Source organism: Phaethon aethereus, assembly GCF_964289735.1.
Source record: "Phaethon aethereus genome assembly, chromosome: 11".
Lineage (NCBI taxonomy): Eukaryota > Metazoa > Chordata > Aves > Phaethontiformes > Phaethontidae > Phaethon > Phaethon aethereus.
Window position 1 is genome coordinate 18,860,176 of NC_138587.1, and position 14,442 is coordinate 18,874,617.

General features: G+C 46.3%; 1 protein-coding gene across 1 annotated transcript in view; it reads right to left on the minus strand.

Moving 5' to 3' along the window:
* The window catches only part of CACNA2D2 (calcium voltage-gated channel auxiliary subunit alpha2delta 2), a 199,115-nt gene extending 187,218 nt beyond the window's left edge, over nucleotides 1-11,897 (minus strand). The window contains exon 1 of the mRNA XM_082004631.1: nucleotides 11,816-11,897. Within this exon, the coding sequence (XP_081860757.1) occupies nucleotides 11,816-11,896 (81 nt within the window). The 5' untranslated portion in view covers nucleotide 11,897. The remainder of the gene's footprint in view (nucleotides 1-11,815) is intronic.
* Nucleotides 11,898-14,442: the final 2,545 nt, after the last annotated feature.

The following is a 14,442-nucleotide window of genomic DNA, read 5'->3' on the forward strand; positions in this document are numbered from 1 at the left end:
GGCCGACAGAAGGGCGTCCACGTCGCTGCGGGCCCAGCCACACCGGGGCCGTGCACCATAGCACGTCTTGCACGTATACAGGTACCTTCTGCCCACAAGAGCGGTTGTAACTCGCACTGGGTGTCAGCATATGTTTTAGAAATGAATCAGATTGTAACCAATATGTTAGGAAGACAGGCCAGACTCCTGGAAGAGTGGGGCTAGGAGATGGTTTCTGCTAGCAGAGCGCTTTCAGTTTGAGGTTTGCACTGAAGTTGTTATACCTACAGCTGTGATGAAAAATCCTTCCTTAATACTGTTTTGCAATAGCAGGAGAAGCCTGATTCCTTACTGAGTTGTGCAAGCAGAGAGGCCAAGTCTAGAAGTGCCGAAAAAGCTGCAATTCCCTACCCTCCTGTGGGATGCTGAAGGTCAAGGTGGAAGTACAATGGCAAGTACGTTTGCCCTGATGCTGCATTTGCTCTGTGGCTAAACAGAGACCATCCACTCCCTGGGCTGTCATTCTGGCATCTTTCATGACCACTAAACTCTCTTTTAAAAGAAAGAGGAGGTTTTATTAGAAAGTTAGTGGGCGATCCAAGTGTCAGAAGGAAAAATCCAGAGGAAGGTTAAGGATTTTTTTTTTTTTTTTTTTTTTTTTTTTTTTTTTTGATACAGCTGCACTGGAGGTGAATGAACACCAGAGCGTTTTGATTTCCTGCCTGGTTTCAATAAATGTTGCACTCCCAGGCACCCAAGGGACTGCTGTGGTTTGTCAAAACCAATTAATTTTCTTCCACACAATGCTTCAGGCACCTCAAAATGTCGTTCGAGAGCTAGCACACATCTAAGGAGGAGGGAAAGCTAGCAATCAACTGCTGCTCGGGCTCCGCATCAGGAGCGCAGCCCTCCAAACTCACACCAACAGCAGAGGCAAGGCAAGAACGAAGGCGTTATCACCTGGTCACGGGAGGGAGCTGAGGGCAGAGCCAAAGAGAAAATGCCGTGTGTTATAAACCCTATGAATATAAACAAGAAGCTGCCACTTGTGAAACACGCCAGAAATAAGTTTCCTCAGGGAGAATTCAAAGCTGAAAGTTTGTCTCTCTCACTTGTATTTCCTAGCATCCATCAGTGCTAATAGATGTAGTAACGAGCCAGAAGTGACAAACTGAACCGTCGTTACTAAGGAAGACGTTTGGAAGATACACCCTGGAGTCAGGATTCACAGGTCCCCCCTGAGCCCTCCATCAGACTCACTGTTCAGAGTATCGACTTCCCTTGCCCGAGCCTCAGTTTACCTACTTACAGTGGACAGACTGTCATGTTCTCCTCCTCTTCTGTACCGAGATGTGAGAGCAAACTTGCTTGCAAGTAATTTTAATAATCGGCCATGAAATGCACTAGATGTAAGCATGGTATTATCATGCTATGATTTCTTTTTCAATGAACACCAAGACACATAGGGTTTAAGAATATACCGGAGCTATCATTTACACTCAGATCCAGACATATACAGTATGGATGCTATGAAAACTCCGTGTATATACCTCATGTCAAATAATTATCACTGGATGTAAGTAGCTATCCTTTCTCCTCTACAAAAGGCAGGGATGGAGACGGATGTTCTTCTTGCATGCTACCACTCTGCAAAAGGGGCAGAAGACAAAGGACAGTTTAAATTTTAAACAATTTGTCTTGAGTACCACGGGGTCACAGGCAAATCCCTGTTAAAGCAGGAAACTGAAACAACAGCTGGTGGTCCCAGCAAGCACTAGGGTAAGGCCCACCCTACTCACAGCGCCCAGGGAAACTGGGAACCAAAGCTCCTTTGAAGATCCCAGGTTCCTAATCTCAGGTCCAGTGTCACCCTTGTTGGACCACTGACAAAAACAGAAACAAAGAACTTCCAAAATTAAAAATGACAGCATGCTGAGCAGCGAAGTGAGCTTTACAGTGTAATAAATCTTTAGAACAACAAGGAATAAATCTGCTTTTCTTTCTTTTTCTGTTCACCAGCTATGGTATCTTCAATGACCTACTTGTTTTTAAAAGTAATCCAACATTTACCATTACAATCTTCTTTGCTCCTCAAGTCACATAAACCCCCTGCTGTCTCCTCCTTCTCTATTTACCTGGCCTTACTGTCACAGCAGGGCACTGAAAATCTGCTCCCTGCCTCCTAGCTACAAGCAATGGCTTCACTCGGGCATCCAACAGACGAAAACTAATGCGACTACTTAAACAACCCCTAGAGTGGTTCTTCTGACACATACAAACATCTAGATCCTGCCACCAGTCCAAGACACATCACCCAGGCATTTAGGGAACTGCCCTGATAGAAATAGCCATGCCTCTCATTCACAGCATCTCTTCGCACAGGCAAGTCTCATGTTTCATTCAGACAGGATTTTTCTCGGTGCTTTTACTTACTAGTTAATATTTATACTATGGTCACTGTCCAAAAAGCATGACACTTGGTTATGGTAGGTGCTGAACAAACACATACTAAATCTTTCTTGGACGCTTACAGGTGTGGAAGGTCAGTTAGAAAAGGGAATAGTCAATAAAATCTGAAGCCCAGTGAATAACCTGAATCACAAGGACCAGACATGAATATAAATCCCAAAAAATGAAACAGAGAAATCCTCCAAAAGATATCGAAACAGAGAGGAGATGCTCCACATATGTCAGTTGGCACTGATCAGCCCAAGAGCAACAGAAGGGAGAGAAGAATCCATAACCATTAGCATCACCTCCCTGCTACGTTTCCTCCTTAGCCTGTTCGTCTTCCTTTCTCCCTTCATTCCCTCTGCTCTGGATACGACCTCTCAAACTACGAGAGAGCCTGGCTTATCCCTAAGACAGGGAAGAGAGGGGAGTTTTTCAAGCTCATTTTATGCATCGCCATCAAAGTAAGCTACAAGTGTTGGAAAGCTACAGATCCCTGAAGGTTACCAAGATCTGGAGTCTCCCAAGAGGCAGTTCCTCCCAGAAGCAGAGCCATCTCTTTCAATAAAGCAACAGCAAACTACAGCTTTAACTGTAACGCAGGTCCTCGGTCTTCAAGCAAAGCTTTCCAATATAAGCAGATCATCTGGACTTCAATGAAGAAGGCAAGGCTGATCTAATATCATGCTCCACTCTCCCTCCCTCCCTTACAATAATATTTTAAATCTAAACAGTTAAAAGTAAGTACCTATAAAACCAGAGAATCATTGCAGGCCAACAGGTCAGCATGGCTGGTATTTGACATAAGGGGCCCATTCAGGTTATTCACATCAGATGTCAAAGGTGATCTGTTGTAATGAGAAACAATAAATATGCTCACTTAACATGCAAGCTCGCAGCTGCAGTTCACCAGGTTGAAGCCACACTAGAACATAAAAGCCACAACCATGCCCTTGAGAAGTCACTTGACCGTTTTCTCCCCACCTTCTCAAGGTCTCCTGCATTTCTACAAAGGAGATGTGACACATCTTATTGCTTCCTCCATACAATAACCTGGAGTATCTAACGACAGCTTCTTTCTTTAAACCTTTTAGTACAGCCACGTATTTCAGCACTGGCAGTTGCAGGCTCCTCCACAGCCCAGTATTTGGAAGTGATTAATCAGCCACAAGAAAACCAGGATTCAGTAGCGTCTGATACCAAGCCTTTGCTTGACAAACCTACCAGGAGGAGAAATGGCAAACTCCACAGCCTGCAGCATTTCAAGTTGAGGGAGCACTTACAGCCTATAAATAATATTTAAAATCTGAAACTATGATGGAATACGTATACATATTTCCTATTGTTTTGTATCTTTATCAGTGATAGAGTTGCATTTTTAGTTATCAGCTCTGCTCACAGGAGACTGAATCCCAGGCTACATCAATTCCCCTGTGAATGTAAAGGAAAAGAACCATCTGGAGAGAATAATAAAACAATCAACTTTCCATTAAAGAATAATCTATGTATGTTTTTAAAGAGGCAAACTTTAATGATCTCCACCTAATTATTCATCCTGCATTCTGGCAGGGTTGGTTTGGATTTTGCCTTGCTTTTTTATTAAAGGCAGTCTGAAGGTAACAATTTAAGCTGGAAGGGACGTGAGGACCACACAGGCTCCTTCAGTCAGGGGCAGGACAACCCGGCTGAGGGAGGTTTCCAGAAACATCGACCAAGGTCTCATCGTTCCCATGGATTCAGATGGCTGTGTAACGGCAACACCATCAATCCTAAGAGTTTCCCTGAATATTCATGAGGATTTTATAAACATGGTTGTTGACTGGTTTGGTACATCAGCTATGTTTTTGGACACGAAGTGCAGAGCAGCACACTCAGGAGATGCATGCACCTGAACATCAGTCTGTTGAATGCTGGGCTCATTTAACTTGTCACTGACGGCAATATAAATCAGAAATGACTCCATAAAACTCAACGGCAATCCCCTCTGATTTTGCTAACTCACCAACTAGCTGCAAGTGTATTATCTTTACAAAGTAATTCTGTAAAGTGAAAAGGTTCAAAGCAAGGACTTTAAGGAGTATTACTATGCCTGTTGCCCTTCTGAACACATACCCCTCCCAGGGCACGCTGCTGTACACATGATGGCAAACAGTCCAGGCTGCACCACACGTTCGTCATGCAGACTTGCTCAGCCTAACCACGTGCCTCAGCTTCCCAGTGGATCATGCCGACGAGCTAGTAAGTGTGCACGCTTGCACTTCATTCCAGTTTATCTACTGCTTTCCAGCCAAGGCTCTTTTGGAAAGGACCAAATATAGTTTAAGCTAAAATTAACTGGAACGTAAATAGCAGAATTCAATCACTCAGGTCACTCCTTTAGAAAACCTACCTGGGACTCTGGGCGTCCCAGCATGAGAATTCTCACACTAAAGAGCTGGTAAATAGTGAGATAGTGCCCAGGCAATCCCTTGCTACTATTTATTGACCGACTGATTGAGATCAGGCTCTGTGATACAGTGCAGGCAAGTTTATTCCCCCCACAAGCTACTAAGTTTTATGATCTGAAAAAGCCATTTAAAAATAAGACCCATAAACCTGGCACACAAACTAACAAACTAGTCACACCTGAGTCCTGCTGGAAAAATCCCTGCCTCAGCTTTCAAATGTTGCAGAACGTTTTAACTCACAGTTTCTGCACACGTGGAGCAAGTTTTGAGCCTAAGAGTTCAAGGCATTTTAGCCTCTCAGACTTCTAGCCTGCTCTTCCACTACAACTGTAAGGGCCCATCTTTCTCCACTAAATACATATATATACACACACATATATATGCACACCCTGATCTCTCAAAGCAGGGCTCCTGCATCTGCCAACAGGCTGCACACTGCATCGGCACAATGGCTCTGGTGCAGGATCTGCACCACCCACTGGAAAGGATTTAGCGAGGGGTGCTAACGTCACACACTGAGCAGCCACATACAGCTATAAATTATTCATACACATTACTCTAATTATGCAAATGTACTAAAAGCTGGAGCATATGTTTCCCTGACATCTCCCAGTACAGCTACAATATGGTTCCAGTAGAGAGAAAGAGCGAGAAGACGCTGGGTGTTAAGGGGGCTAAAGATGGCAGACACTGGCCCAAGCAAAGGGTGGCAGAGGATCTCCCTTCCCCAACCACGCTGCTGCAAGGCTGAGGACATTTAAATGCTCCTTCTTGATAATATATTGTTGGCTTTGCACTCAGTGCTGAACAGAGTGCTGAGGCTGCTGAACGGCCCAGGCAGATTAAAATAAACCCAAGCAGTTTGGAACAGGAATGTGTTTATCTGGCATCGCACACTTCCTCTTATCAAACATGAGGAGCAGAGGAGGGCACAGCGATGGTGCGCGGAAGCAGGCTGTGTGCACGCTGGTAGGAGAGGGGGAGGGAAAAGGGGGAGAGGAACAGCAAGGATCAGACAGATAATGCACGAGCTTGGGAACCAAGAGCATGGAACCCTTGGAACCAGGAGGATGGAACCCTCATCTCCCTGGGGTACAGAGTCCATACTCTTGGACAGCCCCCAGACAGGCACTAGCTGTTGGAAAACTCGATTAGGTCCTTTCTCCCTTGCAGCACTTGGAAGAAGGGAGGCATTCAGCGCTGCTGTAGCATAAGCAGCTGGCTGTGGGTGTTGCCCAAGCTTTGGGCTCAAGCCTCTTCTCCAAACTCTTGTCGAGCGCAGCGCAGTCACTGGGCATCACTCATCTCCCACTCGAGAGGCTGAGGCTGACTCCTCAGAAGGAAAAAGGCTAGATGCACTCTGCTACGGTGTTTTGAAGTCCAAACTGTGGATTATGGCACTGGATTGAGTATCAGAAGATTGGCATCTTATTCCCAACTCTGCCATGTGTAAGGACCACATCACCGTCCTTCTGCAAATGCCCAGTCCATCTGACAGAGCCCTTTGGAAGCAGACGTGCTCCTCAGGCACTGCGTGCAGAGCACTGTGCAGGGGGCTACCATCATTCATTTAAAATCCCATAAATACTTTCCAAATTCCCCAGCCCTACTTAATGACCAGGTGAGTGTTTCTCTAACCAGAGAAAACAAGAGAGCAAATTAAACATCATGTAATACCACAGCTCCTTGGAAGATTTAGGCTATGGTACTATTATGCCAGTAGTTACCAAAGATCAAAAAAGTTGAACAGAGAACCGTGGCAGCTCCTTTGATGAGGGCACGTCTTACCTCCTAGCGCTGGCATTAGAGAGTCTGTAGCTCTGTCCCAGCAGTCTTGTGAGGGATGCACTCCACAGCCACGTGAAATACTCGGTACTGCAGAGACCCCACCACAGGAGGAGTGCTAGTGACTGCAGTAATGCACAAGATAGATGCCACTTCAGCTCTTCAGATCCAAGCCAAAACTCTGCTAGTGTACTTTAAAAAAAAAAAAAAAAAAAAAATCCGAGTTCTTGTTTGTGCATGGCTTAGCCACGGTTCCTCACCCGTGGCTGCCTCAACTCAAGGATGGCTGTGCTTTGAAAAGAAGAAGTGACGTATCAGAGAAGCAGCGCTGGGCAGAAGGGACAGGCAGGCTGCAGGTGATGCTGTGAGGCAGACAAAGGTGGGGATGCCTGCACAGATCCCGGTCACTCTGCCCCAAGCCCTGGCCAGCAGGATTTGTCCTTGCCTTTCACAAAAGGCCAGATGAATGAACAGCAGCACTTCTGCCAGGCAGAGGTGCCAAACTGGCAAAACAAAGCTGAGAAAACAGCACAAGGTAACAAGCAAGAATGAGAGACAGAAATTAAAAACTCACTGAAGTAAAAGATGTTGATTACAGGGATCAAGTCCAGCCACACTTCTGCTCTGCCACGTTCAGCAAAGCCCTTGAGGGTAGCAGGCTGCATCCTGAAGGGCTCCTCTCCCGAGGCTCATCCTCCTTTCTGTGCAGTCACACGTGCTGAGGACCCAGCAGAGCCCACGCAGCAGCCCACTGCCTGCCCACCTCCACCAGCAAGCTGTGCCCCACGTCCCACCCTGGGCTCAGGTTTGGGGCCATCTGGACCTTTATGGACGGGGTGTTTCCTCACCACCAAGGCCGGCGGTATCCCCATCTTCCAGTCACACACCGGTGAGGCACATCCAGACATCATCTCTTGACTTCCCTCAATAGCCCAGAGGACAAGGCAGGAGGGTGCAAAACCAGCTTGCCAGACTTGAAGCTCTGTTCATCCAAACCATCGAGAGGAGAGCAGGCGCAGCCTGGCTACCCAAGCAAGCAAGGTTTAACACGACATCCAAGGGCGCCGTTCAGCCAGGCACAAAACCCAGCGGCACACGCAGCTCTGCTTCCGTCGGTTCTGCCGCCAAGTGCCGGCACAGCAGGACACTGGTAGGTTGGGACACAGCTGAACCAGCACAGGAAATCTCTCTCAACCACAGAGTCTTCCCTGGAGCGGGTTTTGCAACATGAAGAAACTATCTAGGCTGGAAACACAACAAATTTATCCACTTTTGACTAAAGTCAACAACTTTTACTGGTGCCAAAACACTGGAAGAAACAGAAATTTAGTGCAGTACAGCAGGAAATGTCAAAAACAAACATTTTCTTGTCCTGCAAAATGATGAAGAGTCCAGCAGAGCCACGAAGAAAGTCACTAACAGAAAAAGAATGGAAGTCAGGGACTTGGATTTTTAGTATCATATTCTTCATTCTAGAATAGAATTATTTAAAGAATTTCAACCTGTTCAGCTAGCATTTTAAGGTTCCACAAATCATTGTGCCAGAGTTAAATTAGCAATGATTTGTGCCCTCAATTATTTTTGGTAAGCTGCAAAGGAGGTGAGGACAGAGAGGCACAGGAACATGCCTTAATCTCTGAGTGCTGAGATTTGTTTTGAGGCACACCAGGAACAACCAGCCAGCCAACATGATGCTGCACCACAAGTACCCAGAGGGCTGGAGGCCAACTTCACAGGGCATGGTCCTCCCTACAGCCCCAAGCCCACAGCCCTCAGATATACGTGTAGCCCCACCACAGCCAGTCTGACCGACAGGGACATTTGCATTTCAGTGGTTTCAAGGTCTGGACTTGAGGAGAGAAATGAGGTGGTGTCTCACAGCTGAAAGGCGAGTCCCTGGCGTGACACCCCTTTGTATCTCAGAGCTTCTCACCGTCCTCTAATTGCTATAGAAAAACGCTCCACTTGAGCAAAGAAGCATCCGAATGGTGTAAACCTGGATAATCTTCCCAGGGGAAGCATACAAGATGACTGCCTGTTTAACCTGCAGGAGAGGAGGGAAGCAGGGGCATTTGACGCTTAGTATCCCAACTCTAGGAAATGACTGATGAGTTAAAATAAAAATCATTCTTGGGTGGGCAGCACTCCAACAAGATAAAATATTCAGCACCATTCTGTTCCTGGACACCATCTTTCTGACAATAAATTTCATGCCTCATGTGCCACAACAGTTATATGATTTCAGTCAATAATCAAGGAAGAGGTCCACATCTTTTCATAGCAACCCAAGGAAAAAAAAAAAGTAAACCTCACAAACCTTGGAGGAGGCTATTTTTATTACTATTTACTGGTCTGTCACTTTGATAGTCAGGTCTGGACTGAGAAGGGAAGACCCATTTCTGGCACGGCACCACCCTCAGTGCTTACAGGCTTCATAGAGCCATGGGAGCTGGCAGTGGGACCCACCAGCTGCATGGCAGACCCCACCGAATTCAGAAAGGCCAGTTTTGTCTTCAGTAACACCAGCGTGCTTTTTCCCCTATTTCTAATATCACTTGCTATGCACCATGTACCAGAAGCCCACCCTCTGCAGACACTTTGAATGTCCCAGGCTAACATGGCAACCCCAAAGAAGATCAGCAAGTTTTAGCAAAAAAACAGATTCTACTTGCCCCATTTTTCTTTATCCTTCCTGCTCCACATGGACTTACACCTGCTTAATAATAAACCTTCCTGAGAAATCCCAGTGGGTGGGATTCGCTTCCATCTAGATGATGTTTCAGCTCCCGCTGATTCTCAGGCAGCAGCTCTCCCTCCTCCCCTGAGCCTGCTTGCTCTGTGTCAGGACGCACTGCCGCTCCGCGGGTTGGTACTGGACTCCAACACCTGCATCCGAGTTGCAAGCCAGCATGATGATGGAGCTAGGTGAGCTAGAAAGTCCAGGTCATGCCCAGGTAGTGCTCTTTACAAGAAGGGAAGCATGGACCAAGTCTCTACCTTAAGAATCAGCTGGCACCCTCTAAATTTCCACTGAGGGTGCAGCTGAACATGGTTTATTTTTTTCTAATCCATGTCTCAAAGTGGGTTACAGTACTACTTTACGTCATTAATCAGCTCCCATACTGCAGCCCAGATGAACCTGTGGTCAAGTGGTGGGTAAGAGGACTCCCTGCGAGTACAGCTCCGAGTTCTTCAGGATGAAGTACTCTGTGCTGTTTCACGTCAGTAAAACTATGCTAGTTTGCACCAGCAAGTGATGTGGCCTTTAAGTGTCATTCACTTGGTATTACATTCATGAATCAAACCTGAACTCTGCATCCTAGTTCCCCCCTTGAGACCCACAGACAGCCTCTACTAGTCCTTGCTGGTGTTTTAGCAGCCGTATGTTGGAATTTTCAGTAGCTCATTTCTTGGCTTCAGGTGGTTTATGCATTCAACAGATACAATAATCATGCACAGCTCCCTCCCTTCACAAGAAGGTTCCAAAACAGATTTCAAAAAACCCCTTCAGTCCCTCTGTAGTCAGTTTACCTGATATTAATCCATTAAAGTGATGCACTATGTTCTATCAGAAGAATTAAACAGAAGTAGGAAGCTCTCTTACCTGTAATTGACTGACTGGCCAATAGGAGTCAAGTGCTGGCAAATTGGAGGTATAATTTCTATTTAATTATGGCATTAAAAAAATTACATGATATACCTATTTAACATGCAAAGGAGCAAAATCAATGCTAATAAGAATAAATTGTAAGAGAGGACAGGTACAAAATGTAGTAGCAGTCTTTTATTTCTGCGCCCCCCCTCTCCTTTTTTTTTTAATATGTGCTTTGCTAAAGAGTCTGCTGGCTGCTATGCCTATGTATTGCCTGGAAAACTTGCATCCCTGGCTCTAAGACCCTGCCAACATGCAAAACTGCATTGCACAAATGCATGGATACAATCAAAAATATTGTTAGAACGAAAGCAGTATGTACTTTTCATGCTGCACGTGAAGTTTATATCAATCCAGCTGAAGTTCAGTTGAAATGAATGCACGCAAAGTCCAGATACACCATTCTAGAGCTCTGATATGAACATGAATGAATGGATGAACTATGAAGAGTTTTGCAAGCCCTCAGTTAAACTTGTTTTAAAATGTATTTAAAAGAAAATAGTGCAACTTCTGCATTTAGACAACGGATTACAACCAACAGTATAAAACATGAACAGCTCTGTTGAAGCCAGTACAGTCACTAGTGTAACAGACAGAAAAAGGCCCATAAATCATTGGCACATGAGAAGAACATGCCACTGCCATGAGAAAACACAAATACACCCCATGCTTTTTTCTGGGGCAACATATTTATCACACTAGAGAAACCTATTTTCTTTATATTAACACCATAACCCTAATTTCAAATTATTCCATTTCAAAACAGCTGGTCAGCACAACAGTGTTGGGAAGGGGAAACAGGGTCTTACTGGAAGAGGAAACAGGGAAGGTCTTAAAGATCCTTTGATCCACAAACCCAGTAAACCATGATGAAGCCGTTCCGTAGCTGCCCCAACCCAGCCCAGAGCACTGCTGCCAGGAAAAGAGGAGGTCTGGCTTCTGCAGCCTTGCCGAACCCGGGCCCCGGTGCTACGTCAGGGAGCCGGAGGCAGATGCCAGCATCAGTAACAGGGTTTTGCTTTGTGGCACTTGGAAACAGGAGCCAGGCAAGAATGACAGTTTTACCCGCAATGCACATTTAAAAACAGAGAGCTTCCAACGGCTAGTCAAATTATCCTTTGAACATTTCCTCCTTTGTCAACAGAAGTTTAAAATTAAAACACAAATTAAACTACCTTCAGTCCCTGGAGGAAAGGTTAGTTGGACTTAAGATGCATTTAGTGTGTCATATAGAAAAAAACCCAACAAACCAACACAGGTACATACTCAGATAGCAGTGACATGCACCCCGAGAGACAGACAAGTACAAAACACACTCACTCCCACACACTCGATAAATGCCTCAAATTGACCAGCAACCAGAAGCACAGCCAGCCATGACCCTGGACGCGGAGTGAGCCCAGAGGGTGGCTTATTGCAAGTGCTCACACAGGTGATTTCTGCAGATGAGAACATTCATTGCCACAAGGAAGGCAGTGCAGGTAAAAGACAGACAGCTTACCCCTCTGAGCTGCTGGACTCCACCAAATATCCTCATCACTCCATCAATCTCCTGCTCCAGCCTCCTGGCCCAGTACTGCATACTGCAAGAGATGGAGAGACAGAGAGAGAGAGAGAAAGAAAGAAAGAGTCAGAGCCACGATATGTCGCAGGCAAGCAAGGCGATTGAAGGGAGAGGGCGGAAATCGGTGCCCTCAGCTAAGTTAACCGCTCTCTGCTGCAGCACCGGGTGCAGGCGGAATACCAAGAACATGCGGCTTTGAGAATTACGGCTGGGGCAGGTTATAAACTTCAAGACTTCAAAATTTATGCACATGGCACCAGAGAGAGAAAAGGAAGAAACAGGTACATGCAAAATTGCAAGGCATGGGGTTTGTTTTATCTTTCCTTCTCATATAAAGAGTTGCAGTAAGTAATCATTTAAACCCAGAGCGATGAACGAGGTCGAAGTGCTGTGGGGTACAGCAGACAGCTTGCTGCTTCAGCAGGGCTCTGTGGCAGAGAGCAAACAGAGCCACAGCAGCACCAGCGGTGCCCGTCCTTCTGCTGGAATGGATTATTGCTGCGGCACAACAGGAGAGACCTGGGCAGAGCCAGGAGCCAAGCAGACGACATCGCGTGCCCGAGGGCTCAGGTACTTTGCACCTTCAGCTAAGGCCAGCCTGAGCCGGGCACTGACTCCATCCACCACGGGCAGAGCTGCCTCCTGGGGCAGCGGGACGGGCCAGGAGCTGCCATGTGGCATCGCCTTCATCCTCATCGCCGTACAGCAAGGGAGCTCGCTGCCGGTCCTTCCAGCATGCACCACACCCTCCGATATACCCAACCACACAGATTTCCACTTAGAGCAGTAACACCAAGTTACAACAACAAAAAACCCTCTTCTAAATCCCCAGAACTCGGTAACTCCCCTTCTTTTAACGAGATTTCCTGACTCCAGCTGGAGTCATGCTGAGTCACGATTTGGCCACGCAAATGTCAAATCTCCCATCTGACCCGGGAAAGCAACGAACGATGGAGCACGAAGAGCAGAAGGGAAGGCCATGCGATGGCAGGAGGGAGCAGGCCAGCTCGGGGGTTTTGCACTTGGCTGAGGTTCACGGAGCGATTTCGCTCCTCGTGCAAAGAGACATCCCCCAGGCAGCCCACGCACGCTTCCCCCACCCACCCACAAAACCACGGAAGAAGCTCTCCTGGAGATCAAGGAGCAAAGAAACCCAGCTAAGAAGCAAGGCCACGGAGGACTCTGAATTATACAGCATGGCCCAAAACCAGTGAAAGCTGGGCAGAAAGATCAAAGCAAAAAGATGCCCGAGACAACCGGCAGAACGGAGCTTGTGAGGGGTGGGGGGGCGAAAGGAGCCAGAGGCACTGGCAGACAGACGCGTGTTACTCACACAGGCAAAAATTCATGCCGGTTAATAACATGCGAGGCTGTGGATGAAAACAAGATTTAATTACGCACGCCAAATCTTTTCCAGCACAACTTATGCTATTTCCCACACTCCGGGAGAGGTAACGCTGTCTCTTCTCCCCTGGGAGCCTGGCTGGGGCGGAGGGGACACCCAGGGAAGGCGGTGGGTGAAGCCATCTGCAAACCCGCCTTTCTGCCGAAGGAGGGAAAGCAAAGCCTTCAGTGGGACTGCCAGGGTAAAGATAACGAGTGACAGACAGAGCTGAGTGGGGTTTTGGGTTGGGCTTTTTTCTCTTCCTTTTTCAGTCAACCGTTTCATATGCCAAAGGTTTATTCAGGTTGTCCAAAGTTACCCATAAATCTTCTGAAGTACTTTCAGCAAAAATTATTTATTTCTACACAAGTCATTAATTTAACAAAATGCCGTGAAACACCAAAACTGATTTTTTTAATTATTTTTTCCCCTCCTTCAGTTTGTCCGGGGGTGGGGGGGGGAATCAATTATATGCTCATACTCAGCCACCGGTCTGAGAAACCCGGCTGAGGACTTATGGAGCTGACACCTCTCCTTAACTTCCAGCTCTGTGTAAGATCCTCAGTTTCAGTGACACCTGCCTGTGTCAGCTCCCTCCAGGAACAACTACACCACCACAGCAAGGGAAAATTACCGTCCATCTTGAGCTGTAGCCATCAACATTAACAACTGCTCATATCCACATAAGTGTCACATATGGCCAAGCCTTCAGAGAGGATTAGTTATACAGGCAGACAGAGGCATCACTATTATTCTGTTGGTATATGCAAAAGAGACACTGAGCAGCCAGTTGGGCTGGGATTTAAAATTAATTTAAATTTAGTCAGCAGATTTGTTTAAAAAAATTTTTTTTAAACTTATTCCACCTCCTGCCTCCGCCTCAAGAAGTACTACTATTTTAGGGAAAAGCCACTGGATTTTTCATTCATGAGAAAGACTGCAATTCCCTTTAATTGTGCAGCCTTATGATACCTGGCTCTCAACCTTACAGACCAGCAGTTTCCTAAAAAGTCCAGCTAAGCCTTGTAGTATAATCTTCAGATGCACTATTTAAAAAAAAAAGTGTATTATACTATCAGAAAGCGCAGAAGGGGATTTCTGCATAGTTGACATCAGGTTTCTAGATTAAAAAAAAAACATAGTATCAGAAGCAGCTTCTTTTTTTGGTGTAATATGGCTG